This window comes from Triturus cristatus, chromosome 6 (genome assembly GCF_964204655.1).
Source record: "Triturus cristatus chromosome 6, aTriCri1.1, whole genome shotgun sequence".
Classification (NCBI taxonomy): Eukaryota; Metazoa; Chordata; class Amphibia; order Caudata; family Salamandridae; genus Triturus; species Triturus cristatus.
In genome coordinates, this window is record NC_140589.1 from 201,758,307 (window position 1) to 201,785,018 (window position 26,712).

At 42.7% G+C, this 26,712-nt stretch overlaps 1 protein-coding gene across 1 annotated transcript in view; it reads left to right on the top strand.

Moving 5' to 3' along the window:
• Positions 1-17,482: 17,482 nt before the first annotated feature.
• LOC146816638 (uncharacterized) overlaps positions 17,483-26,712 on the top strand; it is a 147,592-nt gene continuing 138,362 nt past the window's right edge. The window contains exon 1 of the mRNA XM_085610523.1: positions 17,483-17,643. Coding sequence (XP_085466649.1) covers positions 17,604-17,643 — 40 coding nt within the window. The 5' untranslated portion in view covers positions 17,483-17,603. The remainder of the gene's footprint in view (positions 17,644-26,712) is intronic.

Sequence of the window (26,712 nt, forward strand, 5' to 3'; positions counted from 1 at the left end):
ACGGAAAGTTTTAACCAAGCGAAGACTGTGGTCAGATGATTCAATCATATTCAGCAAGGCCCTCTCATCACAAATCTTTCACTCGAGGCCAGGCTGCAAACGGCGGACATTTTATGTTAGGCCAAAATGGACCATCTTAATTAAAAGAGACAAAAACAACGTTACCACAGCATAATGATTAAACAGTGTTAACCCCACTAATACCCTTATGTGTATGTAATTATCTAGCTTTCGCAACACAAAAAAGCATTAATTCAAAAAGCGTTTCGTGCTTTAAAATAAACAGCACTCAGCAACATTTATTTAATAAAACATGCACATTTATTAAATAGCAATACGAAAGCATTCCCTCGTGTCGGTTTTCTTCTCATTAGTACGTTGATAAGTTTAAACATATACACAAAACAAATAATTAGTGATTATTAATTAGTAATTTAATTATGACAAATAGACAAACCAGAGCTTAAAAACCCAATAGATTTTCATCAGAAAATCCTGCTCCAGCAATCCCCCCTTTGGTGATTTTATCACCAAATAACCCAAAAAAAAAATTAGTGAAATTTAGTCCCATTTTAGGAGAAATTGGAAATGTCTTTTCCTCCTTACACAACACTACACACCAGACACTCTCTCATCATCCCTCTTTGTTTCTAAATAGACACTCTCCCTTAATTCTTCTAATTCCATTTCTTGTGGTTCTCTTTTCAACCTTTTATTTCTCTTTTCATTATTTCTTTTAATTAATTTCTTTTTCCCTCCCCTGTTTTTACAACACAAACACACCAATCTCAATATCAATAAAGCAACAATTATACAAGTTAAAGGAAACAATATCTTACCTATAATAGTACTACCTATTTTTGCAATAAAACTCTTAACAGCAACTATTTTTATATTTTTGATATAGACCTTCAGGTCTTTGCTTTCGTCTGGAATGTAAGTGCAACAATGTTGAACTTTCAGTATTCCACAAACTCCACCCTCCTTAGCCAATAGAATATCAAGAGCAAGTCTATTTTGCATAGACATGGCACGTACGGCAATTAGTTCCGTATTCACCAAAACAAACCCTCGAGCGGTATTTGTCGATAAGCGATCCACCACTGTTGACAGTTTCCGAATCCCATAAGCATTTAAAGAAATTCCCACTGCTGGAATTAAAGCTCCAAAAATGTCACCCACTATTTCAGACCAAGTATCCCTCTTGAAGCGCATTAGTAAATTAATATGTTCTACATCTTCTATTCTATCTATATGAAAAATCTTTGGAAAAACCAGGCCCACATAACACGTGCCATACCAATGGTCAGGCAACTTGTAATAAGCCTTGTTCCCACAAACATAATACACTCCTGGAAAAATTGTATCTTCTCCACCTCTGAAACCCCATCCTGTTGCAATGAAGTATGTATCATGACATTCACTAGTCCCAACAAAATATGTATCATATTGGGATTTTCCTCTTGTAATGCACAGCTTACCCTTCTGTGGTGCATCTAAAGCTAAAGTTGGACTAGCTCCATTTCTCAATTCTTTTCCCATCTCAATGTCCCAAATTGTCTCACTCATTTTGTATTTCCCTGCCTTTTCATGCATACTTAATCTCCTTTCCTCCACCATGTTTAGGAAAGCTTTCTCCTCTTCTTCCAAACTACAAGTTAAATTATTCTTAAAAATGTAATCTAATGTTAATTCTTCTTTCTCAATAAAAATCTCACCAAAAATGTTAGCTTCTTTAGCTGGATTCAGCTCTTTGTTCATTGGCAAGTGCCCAAAAATACTATCTTTGTTAGACATCTTATAATCTATTTTCCCTAACAGATAAAATACACTACTTAATACACTACAAGAAATTCCATACGTAGCTGGTAAATGGTGATAAGTAACACCCTCTGAAACGGATGCAGGTAATTGCATACAAACGTAGCAATCCCTTACTTCCATTGTTTTCACATATTCGTATAGCAACTTTGAAAAAACATTACTAGAAAAATCATTAATTGACCTATCTTTATGCATGTAAGTATTACTAACTCTAGCTTGAACTACTTTTTGCGAACTCTTCTCTTCATTTGTCTCATTCTCAGTATGTATTTCAAATGTACCTTTTGAAACTCTAAATGTAACTAATAAAGCTAAAATACCCCATAGTAGCATTAATAATCCAGTACAGCAGCAGCACATTCTACACCATCTTCTTAAGAAGGCACATCTACTTTGATTATTCTCTATATTAGCCATTTTACTACTTTGACCTTGTCTTTTGACTTAGCCTCTACTACTCCACTACTGTAATTTCTCGAACTTTGGATTACTTCAGACAGCTGAATTTCAGACTTTCTCCTTTTCACTTTCTCCAAGTGATTTCTTCAGTTCACTCAATTTGGATATTCATCACTTTTCACTCCTTCTTCTTCAGCAACATCAAATTGTATCAGATCATCAACAACATCCTGTGCATCCGACTCTTCTCCAATGTCAGTCAGGATAACTTTTAAGATTCCAACAGATTCTTCCTTTTCCTCAACCACTTTTCTCAAGATCCCCTCCGGATTGTCTCGATTTACTGTTTCTTCTTCTCCTTCTTCAGACAGTGCCACATAAGACCATTCCGGTGATCTGTACTTTTGGTTGGGTCTTCTAATTCTCTTTATTTCCTCAGGTTCTCTTGACTCCTTTTGCTCCTTTCTCTTTACTTCGTTTTGACTCGACACTTCATTCACTTGTTCAGCTTTCGATGTATTCCCTCTTATCAGCCTGTATCTCAGCCTCTTTACTCTGTTGTTAGGCCAAAAATCTCCTCTTACGACCTTTTTCGGTCTTGTTTCTGTATTATTTCTTTCTCCAATCCAAGTTCTCTTTCTCAGAACTCGACCCTCTGATTTTCCATTCTCACTTTCATCCGATTCTGTTTCAAATGCCTCTTGTTCTTCAGCAGTTTTCTTTCGCTCCACAGTCTTTTTCACCACTATTTGAGACTTCCCTACTTCTCTCCCTCCTCGGGTCTCCGACACGCAATCTTCTTGCTGTCTATTTGTCCCTTCACCTAGCTTATCAAGAATGTTCCCTACACCTCCTCGGGGGTCTTCCGCAATCTGTCCCTCTCTATCTTCTTCTGACCCTACTTCTTCAGGTATAATCTCAAGTGGTTCTTCAATCTCCTCCTCTTCTGATTCAGGAGTAATTTCTGTGGAACTGCTCTTTTCTTTTCTTTTTCCTCCACTGCTTTTTGGAACTTCAGGCTCTCTTACAGAATCTTATCTCCTTTCTGAGATTCTCAATGGTTCTCTTGAAGCCTTTTCTGCTTCTTTTCCTGAACTTTGATTTTTTCTCACTGGTTCTGGGTCTTCATCATCACTGGAATCTGACTCTTCAAAATACTCTCTACCAGTCCCATCCTTTGGGTTTGGAACTCTCAGAGTATGACTCGCATGCACCCAGTTTTTCACACCAGCACACTTCACTGCAGTCGTCGTAGTTAGAATGACTTGTCTTGGTCTTCCCCACCTCGGAACCAAGCAATTTCTTCTTCTGTGAACTTTAATCCTCACCCAGTCTCCTGGACTCAGATCATGAGCTTGCTTCTTCTCAAGTGTTGTAGCTTCTTCTCCAATCTGGTGAAACACAGAATGAACTGCGTCAGCCAGGCCTTTACAGTAATCCAAAATCATGTCATCAGTTATTGTCATCAACTTATTGACAGGTACATATGCATGTCGCATTGCACGTCCCATTATGATTTCATGCGGACTTAAACCAGTAGTTCTATCTGGAGTAGATCTAATAGTCATTAGCACTAGAGGCAAGACATCCGGCCATTTCATACCAGTGGCTAAACGCATCTTACCAATCCTGTTCTTGATTGTGCCATTTATCTGTTCAACAACACCAGAAGCCTCTGGTCTGTTTGCACAATGTAGCTTCTGCTGTATGCTCAATGCTTCACAAATCAAACTCATGAGTTCATTATAGAAGTGTCCACCTCTATCAGACTCAATCGTTACCGGAAATCCGTACCTAGGAATCAACTCCCTTAACAGTAACTTTGCCACTGTTACTCCATCATTTCTCCTAGTCGGATAGGCCTCAACCCATCTTGAAAACAAACAGCCTACCACTAGTACATACCTCAGTCTGTTCACTTGGGGCATTTCAATGAGATCAATCTGCATTCTTGTAAAAGGACCTCCTTCTCTGCCTATTGTTCCCAGACTCACCACTGTCTTTTTCCCAGTGTTAAATTGCTGGCAAATCAAACATCTTTGACAGATACTTTCTGCAATAGTCCTGAACTTTGCATTGTACCAGGTTTGCTTAAAAGACCTAATCATCGAATCCCTTCCCAAATGTCCCTGGCCATGATACATCCTTGCCATTGCTGACAGCATGGAGTTCGGCATTACTGGTCTGCCATCTCTATAGACCCAAACATGGTCTGTCTCTCTTGGGGCACAACCTGCCTTAATCCAATCTTTCTTTTCTTCCTCCTCTGCCTCATCCTGCAACTGTTTCACTTCATCCCACGTCTCTAAGACATTAGTAAACATCACAGAACAAAAAGACATTTCACCTTCTCGTTCCCGATTAATGGACTGGTTATTCTTGGCGCAATATTGAGCAATGTCATTTGCATAACGGTTGCCCACTGTCACAAAATCATCTCCTTGTCCATGAGCAGCACATTTTACAACTGCTAATTCTTTAGGCAGCTGTATCGCCTCAAGTAATTTCCCAATCACTTCAGCATTCTTTATTGGAGTCCCACTCGACGTCAAGAAACCTCTTTGTAGCCAAAGTTGGCCAAAGTCATGCACAACTCCAAATCCATACTGACTATCAGTCATCACAGTCGTTCTCAAATCTTTCCCAATTTCACAAGCTTTTGTCAATGCCACTAATTCAGCAACTTGCGCAGATTTCACTCCTTTCAATGATGATGCTTCCATTACTTCTGAAACCTTACACACTGCATATGCTGCACATAGCACACCCTCATCATTCCTCAGGCATGATCCATCCACAAACAACACATGATCACTCTCATGCAAGGGAAGATCCCTTATGTCTGGTCTCGGTTTTGTACAGTAATCAAGCACATCCAAACAATTGTGATCATCTTCTGTTTTCACACCCACATTTTCAATATCCGGCAACAATGTCGCTGGATTCACATTCACACATCTCTCAAGTGTCACATTTGATGCTCCCAGAATGACTTTCTCATATTTAGTCAACCGACTATGTGACAAGTACTGAGTTCTGCTTCTTGTCAAAAGAATTGCCACATTATGAGGTACGAATACCCTTACAGGATATCCCATTATGATTCCCTCACTCTGTTCTAGGCTTCTGCATGTTGCAGCCACAGATTTCAGACAACCTGGTAAACCCACAGCTACAGGGTCAAGTGTCGATGAGAAGTACGCAATAGGCCTTCTCAGTAATCCATGCTTCTGAATTAACACTGAAAGTGCACATCCATTTCTCTCACTGCAGTACAATTCAAATTCTTTTTCATAATCTGGCATACCCAAAGCAGGGGCTTCACACATTCTGCTTTTTAACTCTTCAAATGCTGCCATTTGTTCTCCATCTAGTTCCAATAGGTCTGTCATCTCACTTTTTGTCAGCTTAATCAGTGGCTTTGCTATCAGCGAAAAATTAATTATCCACTGACGACAATAACCCACCATTCCCAGGAACATTCTCACCTCTCTCTGGGTCTTTGGGGCCTTCATTTCCCTGATAATTTTAATCCTGTCATCAGTCACTTTTCTCAGACCTTTCTCAATATTGTGTCCAAGATAATGCACTTCTTTCTTGCAGAATTGCAATTTGGCTGGAGATACTTTTAACCCTCCATCTGCCAGATGATTCAGTAAAGCTATAGTATCTACTTCACAAGCTTCACGTGTCTTTGATGCCACAAGTAAGTCATCAATATACTGCACTAATACTGAGTTTTCAGGCATGATCAAACTCTCCAATGACTTTTTCAATAACTGATTGAATATTGAAGGACTTTCTGTATACCCCTGTGGGATACGACACCATGCTAAAATACGCTGGCCAAATCTAAATGCAAAAACCGGCTGGCTGTCATGATGCAATGGAATTGAAAAGAAAGCATGACACAAATCAATCACTGTATACCACTCAGCATCATGTGGAATCTGATACAAAATCACTGATGGATTTGGCACAATAGGACAACATGCCACCACAATTTGATTTACTTTTCTCAAATCCTGTACAATCCTGAACTTCCCATTAGGCTTCTTTAGCCCCATTATCGGTGAATTACACGGACTACTCAGTAGTTCTCTCAGAACTCCCTGCTGAATCATTTTCTCAATTATAGGAGTTATTCCCTCAATTATTTCTGGTGTCATTTTGTACTGAGGAATGTTAGGATAAGTAATTCCCTCTTTCACTGAAATTTTCACAGGATCTACATTATTCATCAATCCCACATCCTCTCCAGTAAAATCCCAAACTGTCCTTTTCACTGTGTCTCTCAACTCTTGAGGCAAATCCTCTGTATCAAACACAGCATATGCACCAATTAACTCACTCTCTCTATTTTCTAGAGTCATCCGGTACAAAACATCCTCATCTGGTGTTTCAAAAGCTATTCCATCCGGTGTACAAAAAATTGTACAATTCATTTTACAAAGTAGATCCCTACCTAACAGGTTCACTGGACTTGTGTCACAGACGATAAATCTGTGCATGTCTGAAAATTTCCCTATTTGTACTCTTACTGGTTCAGTAAGACGTGTCCTTATTTGTGTATTAGCTACACCAACTACTTGGATTGCTTCATCCGAGAGAGGAAGATTTCTAATATCTGTTGACCTGACAGTTGATCTTGTCGCACCTGTGTCTACTAAAAAAGTAACACCTTCTTCATTTATTTTTCCATCCACAAATGGTCCTGCCTGGTCTATTTCTAGAGTTGCACCAAGTATGCACTCTTCCTCCTCTCTTCGGCACCGTCAATAATCACCCTCAGACTCACTCCCTTCATTCTTTAACAAGTACTGTTGTACCTGGTTAGAACGCCTTGGTTTGTTTACCTGCTCATCATTGTAGAATCCCGAATCCGGATTATACTTTTGCGATCCTCTATTCTGCGGCAAGGGCGGTTTTGGCTCTTGACTCTGCTGTCTCACAACTTTCTGTTGTTGCTGCTGTTGATTATTCCCCTCGTTCTGCACCTGTTGATTTAAGGATTTTCCCTCATTATTCACTAATGGTGGATTGGTACACTCAGATCTCCAATGTCCCAGTTGGCCACAGTTGTGACATGGGAACTTTTTTTTAGCTTCCTCAAGATTCCCCTTTCCTTTCCCTGCATACCTAGGTCTATTCCCTGCATTATTTCCTGCATTATTCGCCTGTTCCACCAACTGTGCTTCCTGTCTTTCTGCAACTTTCACTTGTGCCCACATTGCTTTCTCTTTCAGCTTTCTCTGTTTTGCTTCAATCTCATCACTGAAGTATTTTGCATGTCTCAGAATCTCATCTATTTTCTTACTCTGCCAATCCACAGTATGCTCACGAATTCTTTCACTAATCTCAGGTCTCAGGCCATATACAAATCTGTATACAAAATGACTCAAATCCTTGTCACCCAGGTGTTCATCTCCTCTGAATTGTTTAAACGCCAGTATCAGCCTCTCGTAAAAAGCATGAACTGATTCTTTTGCTTCCTGATGTGTTCGATCTATTTTAACCCAGTCTGTTTCTTTTGGAGGTACTTTATTTTTCAGGTATACGATCACCTGCTCATATTTTCTCATTACTTCTGGATCTGGTGCTCCTGTTCTCTGATCTCTTGGATATTCCTCAGTAGGCCAACTCACAACTATTTTACACTCAGCCCACAAGTCTGCTGGAACAATTATATCAAACAGACTATTCAGGTCAATCCACAGCACTTTTGACAATTTCACAAACCTGTCTACCTGCCTATACCACTCGACGGGCTTTTCTCTCAATCGAGGGAAATCATTCGTAAATGATAAAATATCCTGTCTGGTCCATGGAACATGTACATATCCTCCTCCAGGTATTTCTCTCATAGGATAAGTATCCACTGGTTTCTCCTTTTCTCTCATAGGAAATGCTGAATAAGTCCTATCCCCTGATTCTTCTCTCTTTTTGTACCACCTATCCTTCCACTTCTCAACATCACCCCATTTTCGCAATAAAGCGATCATTTCTTTAATCTGTCCTGTTCTACCAGTACCATTCAAATTTTCAATATCTTTATCTGTGAAATCCATCCTGTAAGATTTCTGCAAAACTTTCACTTCATCAATGTCAACTCCATAGTCATTTGCTATTGCTCTTAATCTGTCATGTGTATTTCTCGCTCTCCAGGTGATATTTTTACACATAAACAATAATTCACCATCATGATGATTTTTTAGAATTTCTGTTGGAACTGTCCCTGCAACAAGCTCTTCTAATTCTACACGTAACCTAGCAACATCAATTGCTTGTGAATCTTTATCCCTCTTTTGAAGAACTTTCATCCATTCATTCAAATCTTCAGCTGTTATTTCAGTAGATTTTCTCACTGGAACCACTTTCTTCTGCGGTTCTAAAATTGGCATCCCTGAACAACTAGCTTCACCAGCATCCAGCCCTGAATTAGACTGTACCTCTAATCCTTCACTACATGTGTCATGTCTGAATTTTCCTGCCCTTTTCCCTGAATCTCCTGAAGGACCAGCCAAACTTGTCAATCTATTCCCAACATATGGAATAACCAAACCATTCTCACCCGTCCTCTGCTTATCAAAAACAGGCATAACCGGACCTATGGTTACGGGTACCGTAACAGCATCTAGATTCTTTGTCAGTTCTTTGATCTTTTCAGTCAACTCTGATGTAGTTCTGGCTAATTCTCTCGTATTTTCGCCACTGCTTCTATTCTCTCTTTCCCTGAAAGGATTACCACTTCTTAACTCAGGTGTCACATTTTCTGTCTCAATGATACGCACTGTATCTCTTATCGGAGAAACAATTGGTGTACTCTCTTCTGGTTCTGGTCTATATGGAGGTGGTCTTTTGTAAATCACGTCATTTAAAACCTCATCCTCATATTCATTAACTCCATATCTTCTCACTTCTGCCTCAGGAATCCTTTCTGTTCCTTCTTCAACTGTTCTCATAGGATATAATCCTTCTGACATACTAGCATCTCGCCATCTCGTCATTCGATCATGATGAGTTTCACGACCATGTCTCCTCCCGAACATATACCTATAGTTGCCTCCAGACCTCTGTTTCTCTCGCTCATGCACTTCCTCTTCCCATTCCACTAAAGCCTCAAACTGTGTCGGCCTTGGTCTTGGGTCAAGACATAACGGGCCCGATTCACAGAACTAACTTAAGACAAAATCCTAAACTTACTACCATTTTGGTATTCACAGAAGGCACTTACTCATTTTGGTATTCACAGAAGGCACTTACTCATTTCGGTATTCACAGAAGTTAGGAGTCCTAACTTTAGGACTCCTAAATGCCTTCTGTGAATACCGAAAGTCTTAAAATTAGGATTTTTCTCAGTTTAGTAGTAGTATAGTTAGGACTCCTAACTTTAGGACTCCTAAAGGCCTTCTGTGAATACCGAAAGTCTTAAAATTAGGATTTTTCTCAATTTAGTAGTCCTAAGTCTAAACTTAGGACTACTAAATTGAGAAAAATCCTAATTGTAAGCCTTTCGGGATTCACAGAAGGCCTTTAGGAGTCCTAAAGTTAGGAGTCCTAACTATACTACTACTAAACTGAGAAAAATCCTAATTTTAAGGCTTTCGGTATTCACAGAAGGCATTTAGGTGTCCTAAAGTTAGGAGTCCTAAACTTAGGACTACTAAATTGAGAAAAATCCTAATTTTAAGACTTTCGGTATTCACAGAAGGCATTTAGGAGTCCTAAAGTTAGGAGTCCTAACTATACTACTACTAAACTGAGAAAAATCCTAATTTTAAGACTTTCGGTATTCACAGAAGGCATTTAGGAGTCCTAAAGTTAGGACTCCTAACTTCTGTGAATACCGAAATGAGTAAGTGCCTTCTGTGAATACCAAAATGAGTAAGTGCCTTCTGTGAATACCAAAATGGTAGTAAGTTTAGGATTTTGTCTTAAGTTAGTTCTGTGAATCGGGCCCAACATCTTTTCCCGTAAATTTTTCAACACGGCCAGATTAAATGAACCATGTTCTGGAAATGCTAAAACTCCATCTTCCTTGGTATACCTAACCCAATTCTCCAACCATATACAGGTATGATACCCATATCTCGCAGCCATAAAGGATGCAGGCGTTTTCGATGGAGGTAACAATTCACCCTCTCTCGTTTTAACATCTTTATCCTTGTCGAACCAATTTTTAATCTTTCTGAACAAAGATTTTTTCTTTTTCTCTTCTTGGTAATACATTTTAACGCTTACCAAAACTTTCTAATCCCTTCCGTAATACAACTGCACAATATGATTTTTTTCAACCAATAACAGCGCGACTCACACTAACGCACCAATCCTGGAATGTTTACGTCACTAGAATAGCTCTTCCAATCCTTGCACGGCTCACACCAACGCACCAATCTCAGCGCGAGCACTATTCTGATCTAATATCCAATCAGAGCGCGGTCTGTTCGACGTCAGCAGTTGCTGCAGTCGCTTCTGTCTCCTGTCTCTTGTCACTCGTCTACCCCTCCTTTACAAAATTTCTCAGTAGACTCCGTGTCAAATTTCTACAAAATCTATTAGTTACAACATATAAACATCTCCATTGTCTGCTTCGCTAACCACAGAATAGTAAAGAAAATCTATTTCACAAGAATCCCGTTGACACAGTAGCACATCCCTCTACTCTGCCCTTCTAACATACATTCATTAATTGTTTCCTCTAGGACTTGTCCAAAGAGTCTTACAATCAACTAAATATATGAACATTCACGCACATTCATACAAGAAAATATATATAGTACATACACACAGAATCCTGTTTTTCCCGAGAACAGCGAACAATCTGCTCTACTACAGAATTATAACACACATTAACCAAGCAGCTTACTTCTACCAAGTTTCTCAAACAAGCTCAGAGAATACCTATTACTTCTCTCGCGATAAGCTTTAACGGCGAACCTTACGGATCCCTGAGACTTAAAACCAGAGTTTCACAGATAACCTTCACTACCATACGCACTCCTTATATACCAGAAATATTTCTAATAGTAACATACGACAATGTCACTGATTCCGAACCCAGACAATGTGACGCGCAACTTCAATTGTCACACGTTTTCTTTTTCCTGCATACATACAGGACCAACAATCCCGTTTTTCCCGAGAGCAGGATATACTTCCCTCTGCCCTACTACGGAACTGCTACTAGCTCCCAAGTTCCAGAAGCACTACATATAACTCAACATGACGACTCCAACATATAGTATTAGTACATATACCAACATCAATCAATAATCAATAATCAATAAGCTAATGTACAAGCAATCTAATCAGATCAAGACAATCATCCATAACCATCCTCTGCTACCAGGAACTTGATGCAGATTGGGGTGTACAAAATCTCCCTACTTCCACGGATAGAGTAATTTCACAGTTACACGCACATACACTCACCATACACTAGGGCCCATTTTACTAACATACACTCAAATACTCCACCAGCACTGAACCTGTGGAAAGAAAACTCCTAAACACCCCACATCTACACTGAGGTCGATAAGCCCTAGTTATTGTAATTGTCATAATCTAAACAATCTATACAACAATAATCAAATAGAGTACTCAATAATCAACAAGAAATAATCACCAACACCGTATTTAAAATTATGATTCTTTATCTAAAATTAGTCAAAAGAAATTAATCAGAATAAATCATTTTCTCATAATTACCTATTCTAGCTAAATGTCAGAATGGGTCATCAGGACAAGTCTCTCAGTAGAAGTCTCCCGAGTCACCGTCCTCACAGCATTGATCCTCACCAACGCAGGTTTGGGAAGAAATGGCAAAGTGGCCTCCCACCCTCTCTAGGCTAACAATATTTATAATGAAACTTGCAATATTAAAGAAACATTAAATGTTCTACACGTCCGCCGAACCGCTGAGCAGAGCGAGCAGGAAAGGATGCAGCATCGCTACATTTGGAAAATCTCCGCTCAGGAAAAAAATCACAAAAATAAAAAGACAGAACAGGAACTAAAAAATTGTATCCTTTAACATCCACATTTCCTCAGTGCTAACACGATGACTTCAGAGTCCATTCAGTTCATTCTTTATGGCTCCTTTGTCCTCCAAGGTTACTCAAACATTTCTTGGTTCTTGGAGACTTGCCCAGCACTGCTACTGTCCTCACGGAAAGTTTTAACCAAGCGAAGACTGTGGTCAGATGATTCAATCATATTCAGCAAGGCCCTCTCATCACAAATCTTTCACTCGAGGCCAGGCTGCAAACGGCGGACATTTTATGTTAGGCCAAAATGGACCATCTTAATTAAAAGAGACGAAAACAACGTTACCACAGCATAATGATTAAACAGTGTTAACCCCACTAATACCCTTATGTGTATGTAATTATCTAGCTTTCGCAACACAAAAAAGCATTAATTCAAAAAGCGTTTCGTGCTTTAAAATAAACAGCACTCAGCAACATTTATTTAATAAAACATGCACATTTATTAAATAGCAATACGAAAGCATTCCCTCGTGTCGGTTTTCTTCTCATTAGTACGTTGATAAGTTTAAACATATACACAAAACAAATAATTAGTGATTATTAATTAGTAATTTAATTATGACAAATAGATAAACCAGAGCTTAAAAACCCAATAGATTTTCATCAGAAAATCCTGCTCCAGCAATACGAGGTAAAGTTGTTAAAGATGTTCAATGACACGATCGTATAGTCAATTCGTGACTTTGAATTATGTATATAAAACGACCATGCAGGTGGTGAATCCGACTGGAATCTCCCATTTAATATTCGTAAACCCATTGCTTCTATGTCCTTCACAAAAGTTATTCCTAATTTACTTTGCCTGGACTTTGATTTTAAGTCCAGTGTTTGTTCGGGTATTACCCATTGATGATCTTGCGACTGTACAATGTCGCCTCTTGTAAAAGGTGCTACTAGATTTAAATTGATGTCGCCCGTAAGTACAAAGTCTACGAAAGGATCATCCATCATTTGCTCAAATAGGAAACTGGTATTACTATCTTAGTCATCAACTCCAGAGTTCTCAATCATGCTTCATCCATAGGTGCTGGAAGTATGGGTGCTGGGGGTGCCACAACTACCCCAGAAATAATCACGCTGGAATTCAGAAGGTGAATGAGCAATAAAGATGCCTTCAAATTTTGTGTGCACCCTGTCACATTTGCTGTGCGTTCAAAGACAAAGGTCAAATATCAGACTATATATTCAAACAAATTGCTGCTTATTCCGAAACTGCAGTGTACTTTTAGTTCTCTGACTGGAAAGTGAAAGGATATTATTAAAGTGATCTAGGTGACAATCCTGCTGGTCAGCAATTAGGAAAGCACAATTGATGCAAATTGTTTGTAATTTTGAAGAATGATAGAAACAAAGATCTTAATATTTCCAAAGGAAATCATGATGCTTTACTTGGCGATGTGCAAAAGATATTCACTGAAACCTGATTTCCTCACATATTTGTTTTTGTGCTATACATTTTTAACAGTAAAACTGCATGTCCTTGCAAATTTAGACATCATTTCAACAGAAAATGTACTCTGTACATCTGTATATCACCAGTGCTCCAAAAAGCACCACCAGCTACAGACCACACCCGTACCACTCTCTTGCCTAAAGTGCATAGTTCATTTTCTACACTTTTTTTTTTGTGTGATGCTTGAATATATTTCACAATCCCTTTGACTTCAGTGATTTAACGGGCAGCACCGCCACTCTAAAAATTGTTCCACCTTCTCTGGCTCCATCATGCACACCCATCCATAATCGGAATTTACCCAGATATCCAGCAGCTGCTCAGTTCACTGTTATGCATTATACAAGAATTACATGTTGCATGTTAAATAACTACAGAAAAAAATCTGGTAAAAATATATACAAATACGGAATGTAATACTGTGAAAAACTGTAAAAGGGTCTACATTGCTCACGCTGATTACCTGGTTTATGCATTGACAAATCTAGAAGGGGCCATTGTACTGTTAAGTAACGGCCCTACTTGCAGTCTGGGTCCACCAGCCTGGTTGCTGGTGTGCGAGTGCTCCGCCACACACCTAGTCAGAGACCGGAGCTCTGAACAGAGCAGAGAGCGCCTCAAACCTGCAGGGCCTTGAGCAGTGCTTAATTTGTGCCGGTGCTTGCCGGTGCTTAGCACCGGCACCTTTTTATCAGGGCCGGGTCTACACTGCCACTGGCAACTCACTTCACCGACACAACTGCACTGCAGTCTGCATGTCATGGTCAAAGAAAATTAAATATAATTGCCTTACTGCCATGTTGTTCACTTCACAGACAGTCTCCAGAGTCCTCTCCTCGGTGAATAAGAGTGTTTTTCTGCAATGCTGCTGAGAGAGCAAGCCCGATAACTTCATTTCCATGATGCAAATTAATTTGCTTACAGTGTTGTTGGAGGTGGGCGGGCCCCTGATTGGGCTGTATTTAGTTCTATAGGGTAGGGGGCTGCGGCAGCATGCCGTGCGTAATCTTTTCTCATTCCAGGGACGGTGGACCACCCCCAGCACACACGTACTGGACGAGTCACCAGCACCCATTAGCAGAACATCGAGGCGGGAACTTTGAAGCAGCAGCAGGCCTCTTAGTATGACAGTGCCACCAGCAGTAACCTCAGTAAGTAAAAAAAACACAATGCTGCTCCTTTTACTGGCACCTGGGGATGGTCACCTGAATGAACCAAATTATATCCCCTGAGGCTGTTGGATTATCTCATGGACAAATTTCTAAATCTTTCTTATCGCTCAGCACCCTTTTGTTTGCACAAGCAGTTTATTCATATTCATTTTCGAACAATATTGCTTGCACAAAATACCGAAATGTGCAGTATAACGTGTATATTTTCAAACCTAAGTGGCGATAATCAGGTTGCAAGAAAGGCAAAGGAAATAAACCTAAATACCCCACCAACTGAACTTTTCACAAGCATACATCCTGCATCCATAGTGTGCACGGTGTCAAGAGGGCTAGCCATGCAAGAATGTGCCTGGCACAATATTTAAGCTAAAGAACAGTGCAAGAATCACAAGGTCTCAGCCCACAGACCTGGCTGCAGCCTCCCAGGGTAGTTTGAGTGGTGGTGGGGGTGAAAGGTTTGTTGGCAGGCATGTTCTGGTAAATGTTTGATGTACTTTACTTTTATTTGGCTGGGCTACAAAAAAAAAAATCCATGAAAGGAATAAAAGGTGTGATAATATTTTTCTTAGGTGATTTGCACAATGTGGAAGGTGTGAAGAGCACTGCAAGAATCACGAGGCCTCAGTCCACGGACCTGGCTGCAGCCTTCCAGGGTAGTTTGAGTGGTGGTGGGGTGAAAGGTTTGTTGGCAGGCATGTCCTGGTACATGATGTCCTTGCTTGTGAGTGGTTAGTCTGTAGAGTGAGGAGGTGACTTGACGTCACATTGGGGTACCTCCCTGCCGGGGGTATGCCGGCCATTCCTAGATAAGGTTGAAAAACGGGTGTGGGGCCGGACTGGAGAACCCCCCCAGCATGGACAGAGGAGAGAGCGGGAGAGATGTTGGTTTGGAAGCCTGCCTGGAGAGGGCTGAGGAGGGCAGGTGATGTCTGCCTAGAGAAGAGTTCAGAAGGGCGTGTGGGGTCGGTCCATGTCAGTCTAGGACAGGAGACTGGAGACCAGAAGGGATGGGGGGCAGCCCTGTAGGAGAGAGCAGGAAAGAGGGGCGAGTCTATGTTTAGAAAGCAGAAGAGACACTAAGTGTGCAGGCCTGCGGGAGGAAGGGGATCAGAAGGGCGTGTAGGATGGGGAGGAGTCAGGCATAGCAAAAAGACCCGAAGGAAAATAGGGGACAGCCGGGTGAGAACTTGACATGGGGTAGGGGGTTCATGCTCAGGGCTGAGAGTGGAGGAGGCCTCAAGGAGAGATCAGAAGAGATGGGGACTGGCAGCAGAAGACGGTGAGTTTACAGGCCTTGGAGACACCAGAAGGAGGTGAGGGGTTAGAGCTTGCCTCAATAGAGGCTGAGCATAAGAGGGGAAAGTGCGCAGGTGAGTGGGGGCAGCAGGAGGGAGGGAGGTGTAAGGGCGTTTGCAGGTCTGGTGAAGGGAACAGAGGGGGTATGGGGAGGTAAGGGCCCACTGTGAATGAAGTGGGTGGGGCCAGGGGGAAGTGAGTGTGGCCTCTGACAAATATTTGAGCACCTGGAATTCATATTTTACAAATTAAGCACTGGCCTCGAGACACAGAGTACATGACTGAGCATCTAGCCGGTAGCAGCAAGACAGATGTGTCTCTCAGGAGAAATACAGTGATCATATAAAATGTAACGATTTGGGCCTAGCGGTTGTTTACACTACAATCAGTCACCTCTTTCCTGCACTAAGCTCAATCAACTTCATACACATTAAGCATGTGGATGCTTGCTTTACTGAAAACAAAGCGCTTTGACAATGCTAAATATGTGTGACAAAGCCTTTATTGCAGGAATGAGGGGACGCGCCTAAAAATGTGCACTTGGCAGCCGTCCCTAAAAGCTCTTGGTAAGCCCTGAATAGTTATTTGCAACTAGAAGCGTGGGCGGTCTCGTAGGCTGAACCTAAAAGCAAGGCAACAAGACGTCTCCTTCTGTGCACCAAGAATATGGAAATATACTTCGTATTGGAGTACTTATTTACAACAGTATTCATCAGGACAGCTCCCTCCCCTGCTCCAATTACATTAGTTAACATTTGAGAAGGGGCTCTTAGAAGGGGTGAAACAACAGCAAGGCCTCATTGCCATGCAAATGGTCTTTTAAAGACCTGTGAAGTGCTCGGTGCGGCTGTGTGGGTATCCGGGAAGCTGTCTAATCCCGGGCAACACACGACGGGGGAGGCTGAAGCCCTTTGAGTCTAATGGGTGTTGCGCTCCTGATAACACATTCCACTTTATAGTGTGTTTTAAAATATATATACTTCTACTCTCGGGTTAATATTGACGTTTTTATCTTTTTACTGATATATGCGCCTGAAATTTCCTTCAACAAGCCAGAAGATTAATTGTGAATTTATGCCAAATTGACATGTTCGTTTATACAAATCAGAGGGGATTCACACCTTCCACTTCTGCTCAGGCCCCAAAAATCCAACACCGGCCTCTAACTCTAGGCTCTCGGCTTTCCAAGCCTGGGAAGCGACCCTGGATGAGTAAATTTCATCACGCGCTGCCCACCATCCGGACGGGGGGGCGGAGAGACGCACCCGGACGTGATGTCTCGCGGGAACTCCTCCATGCTCGGGTCTCCGCGGCGCGGATGATCATTGCGCAGCTCTTCAGCTCTTTGAAAACCAGTGCGCGTCGGTACTCTCCAGCGACAAGAGGAGCTGCATTTCAGCCGATCGCATCATGTCACAACACAGGATCGCAGAGCAGGAGGCGTGTCACGGTGAGAACCTTAGCGAAACCTCTTAAATCCACTCCTGCACCAAGTAAACGGCTTGACGAAGCTAGAGTCGCCGCCTGTAGCGGCTCCGCGTCCAACGCCCATCATGCTCATAGATTGCAACTTAATGCTCCTGAGACTTGCCTTGAGTTGGACCCATGAGCTAGTGGGCGTTGGTTGCGAGGACTCAGATGGTGGAATTATATTGTCAGCATTTATATGGTGATTACACTAAATGATTGTTACAAGTCGCATAACGTGCTGACCTAAATCAGATGTTGATATGGGTGATCCATTGTGCTCAACGAAGTTTCCACCACGTGATCCAATTGAAGTCTGGGGGAGGTTAGTGGTGGTACGCTCCATGTAAATTGGAGTTAACAGGGTAGTGTGTCACATAAGTTATAATTAACCAATAGCTTTCAGCTCTTTATTATACAATGACAGGCAGAGTTTCAGTGCCATCTGCATCTGTCTGTGCTCTTGATTTGTTTTACGCATCAAGTTAGCGGTGCTGCTGTTTCTCGTTCTCTAAGCATGTGGGCTGGTGCCAATGCAGCATTTCATACTTGAAAATAATTTCTTGACATAGATGCGCTATATATATATATATATATATATAATGTTATTTTTATGGAAAAAAACACAGGTTACAGGGACGTTATGGTTAGGCTATTTCACTTGCACAAAACCTGTGAAATTCCGCCGTTATAGTTAGCTGAGCTAACTATAACTCACGCACCCGCAATGCACTGCTTATGACCTTACATAATACATCACTCATGACATGGTCAAATGACATCAGTGATGACATCATTCACAGCATCTCTGACGCACCCACTCACACCGCTATAGAATCTTTTATATGACCACTGCCACTCCCACACAACCAATCACCGAGCCATACCAGTACTTACACAACCACTCACTGATTCATTGATCTATACACACATCCACTCGCTCACCCATACTGCCACTCATAGACCCACTCACTCACTAATACAGCCATTGACATATCCACTAATACAAAAGACACACAATTGATGGACGGAATGCAGAATAAATCAAAACATTCACCCCAAGTCAAGAGATCTGAGTTAAATCCATCATTCTTTTGCTCACCATGCCACCCCAGTTTCGACCTGGCCATATGCAAATCCGTCTTGACCCTGTGCCTCATGGGAACAGTCCATCACTGGAAGGGCATGGTGAGCAAAAAAACGATGGATTCTGTCCATCTATTGTTCTTTTTGCAAATATCCACTAATACAGCCATACAGGTGCTCACACACTGAGTGAGTCACTGTAATAATTAAGGATGTCTCGTAGACAGGTTACGTAGAACAAGTTATAGGTTTATTGGTTAGCCATAAAGTCCATGTAGATCTCTTGTAAGGCCTCAGCTAGGCCCCTGTAAAGCCCCACCAGGAGCAGCCTCCCTGCTGCTCAGCCCCATCTCTCCAACTGCCAACTCCTCCAGTCCCCCACACTCAACATTCCAAGTGACATCACTCATGGCTGAGCAGCAAGGAACAGGACAGCAATGAGGAAGATGTACAACAACAACAATAGATTATAGCACATCTCCCTTCCTTAGAAAAACAAGCAAAAGATATGCATTGAATCAAGATAGCACAAAATACCCTTGCCTAAATAAAGTAGAAATAAAAAGAAAGTACATTATGCAAATAATTATACATCAAATCAGCAAATAGTCGCAAGAAAATATCTATAACAAAAGAATAATGAACCCCATCCCCCTCCCAAGGGAAACTAATTAGATGGGTACACACTACCAAAAAAAAAACACCTCCTTAAGACACATAGAACATTGAAATAGGGAAACGCACCTCCCTATGAAACTCCAATACTGTAATAGGGGAAAACTCCTCCCTATAGGGGAAAACACCTCCCTTAGGCACATAGAACATAGAAATAGGGAAACGCACCTCCCTATGAAACTCCAAATACTGTAATAGGGGGAAACACCTCCCTATAGGGGAAAACACCTCCCTTAGACTCTGCGAACACTGTAATAGGGAAAAAAAAACTTTCCCTATGATACTCCAAAATTTCAAATACTGTAATAGGGGAATCCCTATGACACTCCAAAACGCAAATTACAGAAATAGGGGAACAACGTCACCCTATAGGGGAAAAAAAAAAACACATTCCAAAATATACATGCATGAAACATGCCCTATCCCCCACTCTCTTAAGGAAAATAAAACGAGAATTACGAGAGCATGACTTAAAACACCAAGAAGCCTATGCCTCTAGTATTAGGTACTCACCACCCACAACCTCGACGTAATAGGGTACACACCTCCCTATAAACAGAACTGGGGAACAAACCACCCCACAACCTCAACCTAATAGGGTACATACATCCCTATGAAACAGATTTGGAGTACTCACCACCCCACAACCTCAACGTAATAAGGGAGACACGTCGATATGAAACAGAATTAAACAACCCCATCAAATGCGGAACACCTGCGTAGCAATGAAAATAAACAAAAAGGAAGTCTTTACTCCGGTGAGCGATCTCACACCCAAAGTCCTCACCTAAAGTGAAGCCCTTGACCAGGAGATCCATATATATATATATGTCGCCACCCAATACGTTTTGGCACAGGTAATTAAGGATGCGCAGTGTCCACACCACACGAACTGCAGGCAAAAAGTCCAGTGTCTTCCATGTGTTTCAGAGCAGGAAGACTTAGACTCACCACCCCGAACCTCAGAGTGTTGCCAGAGATTCATTCCAGTCTCCACGAACGCTGTGTTTCCTTCAAACATCATTAGGACATGCAGGGAGTGGAACGTTGAACTGCCACAGTCCCGGTTAAGCAGAAGTTGAAAATGAACTTTATTGAGAGGAAGATAACAAAAACGCATCGTGGTTGGCAACGCGAGTAATTTACATGCTTGAAGCATCAGGAAACCAAGCAGTTCTGAAACGCCAATCCTAAAATGGCAGCACGCAACGTATGCTGCACCGGGTGGCTCTCGGCACGTTCATGCAAAAAAAAAAAATGTCAATGTGCGGCAATGAAACAGCCAAGCCTCCATCGACGTCAGAAAGGCCACGGAACTCGTCCTCGTGGCAGTCACAGCAGGTGAGCTTTACCTTGCTTGCGTACTTTTTAAAGAGTGAGCACGACAGTTAAACTGCCCACAGCAGCGCGGTGAAAGGAAGCCAAAAGAAACCACAAATCCAATAAAAATGAATCCAAAGTGCCTCACCACACGTGTGCATTGCCGGTACATAGGCAGAAATACTCGAGAACTGTTCGAAAGCTGCTTAAGAGTAAAAACAGCCGGTACACACAAGACATGACCCTAGCACTGCGCCATACCAGACGGAGCCATAAATTGCTGCCTCATCACCAGCCTCTGCATTTTTAACCAAGTGTAACGGCTCACAGGGGTGCCGGTTTTCCCCAGCACACGTCGCTGCTAATTCCTGAGCACCAGACACTACTGCCAATCCAAATCAGTAGCCTTTTTCACAAATGTAGTAAGGATAGCAGGGCTTCCAACCACGAGTTATCGTAGTAGATATTCACAGCTCTGCTCCATGTGAGATCCCAAAAGCACTCTGGAGCGTCACAGCTCACATTGCCAGCATTCAGGTCAGCAGCTTCACCAGCTTAAAAGAAATAATAGCCTCTGCTATTTTTAAATGTCACCGATCACAGAGTTGCCGGTTTTCATCATCATACATCGCTGGTGCCAATTACCAAACACTTGTTACTACTGCGAACTCTCGCAGCCATCCTCCCTCAACATGTAGGTTCTTTACATAAAGTTCCAAAACAAACTGGCACTCACTTATTAGGGCGACCGATGGATTGGTCACTGGTGGGGCTTGAGCGTCAGTTTCCTCACAATACACAGAAAGTTACTTTTCTTTACTCTCAGTTTCAGTACAGCAACCAGCTTGAAAGTTCTCTTGAAATTTTTTCCTTCTCTCCTGAAAATCCTTTATCCATTGAAGCACACACATAAGTTCTTTCCAGTCGTCGCCAGTGTAATAATTAAGGATGTCTCGTAGACAGGTTACGTAGAACAAGTTATAGGTTTATTGGTTAGCCATAAAGTCCATGTAGATCTCTTGTAAGGCCTCAGCTAGGCCCCTGTAAAGCCCCACCAGGAGCAGCCTCCCTGCTGCTCAGCCCCATCTCTCCAACTGCCAACTCCTCCAGTCCCCCACACTCAACATTCCAAGTGACATCACTCATGGCTGAGCAGCAAGGAACAGGACAGCAATGAGGAAGATGTACAACAACAACAATAGATTATAGCAGTCACCCATAGAACTACTCACACACACCTCGACACTCACCCATACAGTCAATCATACAGCCACTTACTCACCCAGACAGTTACACACCCAACCACTTACTCATACCAATAGTAACACATGATCACTCATGATCACTCAGCTATACATTCACTGACAGAAGCATGCACTCATCTATATAGCCACTCTCCCATTCACTCCAGCATACAGTCACTCATATACCCTGTCACTCACATATTCTGCCTTTCACATACTCAGTTACTCACCCATACTGACACATGCATTCAATCACTGACACAGCTATGCAGACACTCACTCACCCATACAACTTCTCACACACGCAAAAGTACCCAACACAGCCACTGACTCACTCACCCACTCACTGATCCATACAAGCAGTCACACACCGCCTCACCCACAAACACAGGCACCCAGATAACCATAGACGTAGTCAGACAACCAATCAAACACACATATAGCCATTCACTTACCCACTAACACACTCATACACCCACTTAGACATCAACTGACAGACAGATACACACATTCACACAACCAGTTGCTCACCCATACATTCACACAGTGACCATTCTTTCTAGGGATACCAGAACATATAAAATGTAACAATTTGGGCCTAGAAGATGTTCACCCATACATTCACTCATACAGTCAGTCAGGCACCCACTGATTCATCAATACAGTCACTCATACACCCACTGATTCACCAATACATCTTGGTATATAGATTTAACACTCATAAACTTTTAAAAAACACTCACGGTCTCTGGATGATGTCATCACTGATGTCATTTGAAATGTCATCGGTGATATCATCAGTGATGTCACTGACCATGTCATGAGTGATGTAAAATGTGAGGTCATAAGCAGTGCATTGCTGGGGCGCAAGTTATAGTTAGCTCAGCTAACTATAACGGTTGAATTTCACTGTCTTGTCAATTGAAATGCCAGCCTAACTATACCGTTCCTGTAACCTGTGTTTTTTTTTTCTGTGAATTTCTAAGGTTTTTTAAAATGCTAATTCCTAACGATGACGTCCCTGAAACCAGTAGTTTTTTTCAATGAATTTCTAAGGTTTTTTTAAATGCTAATTCCTAACTATAATGTCCCTGTAACCTCTGGTTTTTTTCAGTGAATTTCAAATTTTTTTTTAACTAGCACTCACGTTTGCGGAGTTGTGGAGAAAAGGGGCTGGGCCTCCAACCAGCTCTCAGAAATTCCGCTGCATAGTGCTTACAGAAGATACCAGGAGGCCTTCTTGGCCCCCAGGGTCCCTCTGGAGTAAAGTGGACTTCATCTCCCAACCAGTAGTGCGCCAGGAGGTGTGTTTGCAGAGTGGTGGAGAAAGGGGGCGTGGCCTCCAAAGACCTCTTAGCAATCCCACTGAGAGGGACTTACTGGAGGTAACAAGAGGGGTAGTTGGCCCCAAGGATTGCTAAGTTCTCATAGGCCACGCTCCTTTTTCCACCAGTCTGCAAATGCCCCTCATGGCATGCTCTTGCTTGAGGGATAAAGTCCCCTTCGCTGCTGGGGATCCTTGGAGGACAACTAACCTACCTGTTACCTCCAGTAAGCCGCACACAGTGGGATTGCTGAGAGATGGTCACAGGCCACGCCCCCTTTCTCCACTACTCTGCAAATGCGACTCCTGGCGCACTGTTGGTTGTGGCATGAAGTCCCCTTGCTTCATGAGGGTCCCTGAGGTACCAACTAGCCCTACGGTTACCTCTAGTAAGCCCCACACAGCTGGGTTGCTCAGAGGTGGTCAGAGGCCCTGCCCCTTTTCTCCACCACTTTGCAAACGCGCCTCCTGGCACACTCCTGCTTGAGGGATGAAGTCCACTTTAGCCGTAAGACCCTCTGGACGTAAAAGGACCTCATAGCCCCACCAGCAGTGCGCTGACAGGTGCGTTTGCAGAGTGGTGGAAAAAGGGTCGTGGCCTCCGAGCACCTCTTAGCAATCTCACTATGTGGGGCTTACTGGAGGTAACATGTGGGGTAGTTTACCCCTAAGGACCCTCAAGAACAAAGGGGACTTCCTCCCCCAACCAAGAGTAGTGGAAAAAAGGGTCATGGCCTCCGTCGAGTTGCTGGCTTTCGATTATTATTATTTTTTTTTTGTTCGGAAGACCCCCCTCCCCTTCATGCTTTTGAGCCCCGGGGACCCCACTTTCCCGGGCCCAAACCAATTTTTAAAAATTATTTGCAAATAAAAAAAAAAAGAGGGGCCACATGGCTCCCTCCTGATGCCGATTGTTGGCCCCAGGGACCCCATCCCTCTGGGCTAGGCCTGTCTTTTTTTTCAAATTAAAAAAGGGAAGAGGGCGTGCGGCCCCCTCCCTAGGCCGATTTCAGCCCCGGGGACCCCATCTCCCAGGGCCCGTCACGTATTTTTTTAATTTTTTTTATTTATAATAAAAGGGAGTGGGGCCGAGAGCCCTCCTTCCCGGGCCTTTTCAGCCCCGGGGACCCCATCCCCAGGGGCATGGCCTGCTGGTTGGGGACCGCGGGGGGAGCCTGTAGCCCCCCGCGGTCCCGGCCGGCTCCCACCTCCTGCGGGAGCCAGCATGGCTTTTTACCCCCAGTGAGCTGGTGGCATGCAGCTCCCTGGTGGTAAAAAGCATAGTATGTTCGCTTTGAACAAGCAAGAGCAAATTTCTCTCGCTTGCCCAAAGCGAGCACACTGTTTACTATGGAACGGCCGGAGCAGTGCTCCCGCCATCCCATAGCAAAACTTTAATGTCCCAGGGGTGGGCACCCCGGGACATTGCTGGAGCCGGCCCTGGGGGTGGCAGTCTATAGGGCCATTTATGGCTCCAGGAGGGGGGCTGCGTGCCCCCCATCCCATTTGTAAGTAGCCCTGTGAGGTGGTGGTCCCTGGGGCTGTGTGGGGGGGGCTCCTGCCCCATGCCTATTTATATACTTATCCCCAGGGAGGTGGCGGTCCCCAGGCTGCAGGGGGGCCGCGTGGCCCCCCACTTGACAAACATAGCCCCAGGGAGGTGGCGGTCCCCGGGCTGTGTGGGGGGGGCAGAAGCCCCCACGCATTATTTTTTGTCATTATAGCCCCAGGGAAGTGGCGGTCCCTGGGGCTGCGGGGCTCCGCGCAGGCCCCCACATCACATTTTTTTCATTGTTTCCGGGACTTGGCAAACCCGGGGCTTAAAGGAAACAAATCCCGCCTAATTATTTTTTGAAAAAAATGCTTTTTTTAGCCCTGGGGGTCGTCCCTGTGGGACTCTTTTGAGTAGGCCTAGGGGGTCAGGGTGTTTCTACCCTGCCCCCTGTTATTGCTTGTTAACCTTTTTTTACCTTTTTTCTTGTGACTCGGTTCAACCTAGTCACAAGATGGCTTCCAACACTTCCTGGTTTGAAGTGTTGGCAGCCAATCAGATTGCATGCACAAGATAGGAAGGGTTCGCGGATCCTCTGCGTCCCCAGTAGTATATCTGAGAAATATTAAATTTCTCAGGAACTACTGAACGGATTCACACCATTTAACAAAAAGAGTGATTTCTGAACCAAGAGCTACCTTTTTGCCACAATTGGTGTAATTCCATTTAGCATGTGTGTGTGTGTGTGTGTGTGTGTGTGTGTGTATATATGTGTGTATATATATATATATATATATATAAATAATCTACTGGCGGTCGCCAGTAGATAGTTATAGTTAGGACCGTGTTTCCATAGGAATCCGCAACATTCTATTTGGAATAACTTTGGCGCCGATTGACGAATCCTCGCAAAATTTTCAAAATAGGTGGAGCGCTCCGCTCCGCTTGTGCCCTGAAAGTCTCGGGGGGGATTCGTCAAGCGGGGGCTGAGAAAAAAGGGGGGTCCCAAAACGCGTTTTTCCCATGCAATTTTCCATAGGGACCTTTAGTCCAAGGTACAGCCCAAACGGCTGAACAGAATTACTTTAAATTTGGCAAAGAGGTAGTCCTCAGGTCAGGGATGTGCCTTTTGCATATCTGGTGTCAATCCATTCAGTAGTTCCTGAGAAAATCAAAAGTAAAATCATATATATATCTGGGCGGAGCCTAACCACACATCTCATCGTGAGATCTGATTAACTGTCAGCACTTCATCCAAGAAGTGTTGGCAGCCATCTTGGGACCAATATACATGATAGCACCTCATTAAAAGGCCTTGCAGTTAATAGAAGATTTTAAGACTTTAGTTACATTATAAATCATTTGTTGATGGTACCATACTCATTTTAGGAATTGTGGTGTGTTCTAAGGTGATTTTACCATGTGAAAAAGCCTTCTGCTGTGATATCATGTTTGAGAGAAAACTATTTTCTCATGCTTTTTCCACAGAGGTTTGGAAGGTGATCAATAAGCTAAACTGAGAGCATATTTTCTGTAAATTCACATTATCTTTCTCAGTCATGGGAGAATGAAGTCTGACATTCTCAGTAAAACATGTACATCCAACAAGGGCAGAGACTGTCAGTTGATTCCTTTGTGTTCTACTGCAGCTTCCCAGAGTGTTCTAAAGAACAGCTAGAGCGCTAACAGTCCTACTTATGACAAAAGTATGGCACACCTGAAGCCATCTTGGTTGGAATAAAGTGGTAACTCTTAAAACATTTAATTTAAAAAGGAACAAAATGAGGGGGTTCATTTTGCCATAGAAAGTATGATTAGTGCTGCAGAAAGAAAAGTTAGGGCACATTTTGAGTGACTTCTCAAATCCTCTTCTATTTCATTAAAACATTCTGACATGCAGACTGAAACATG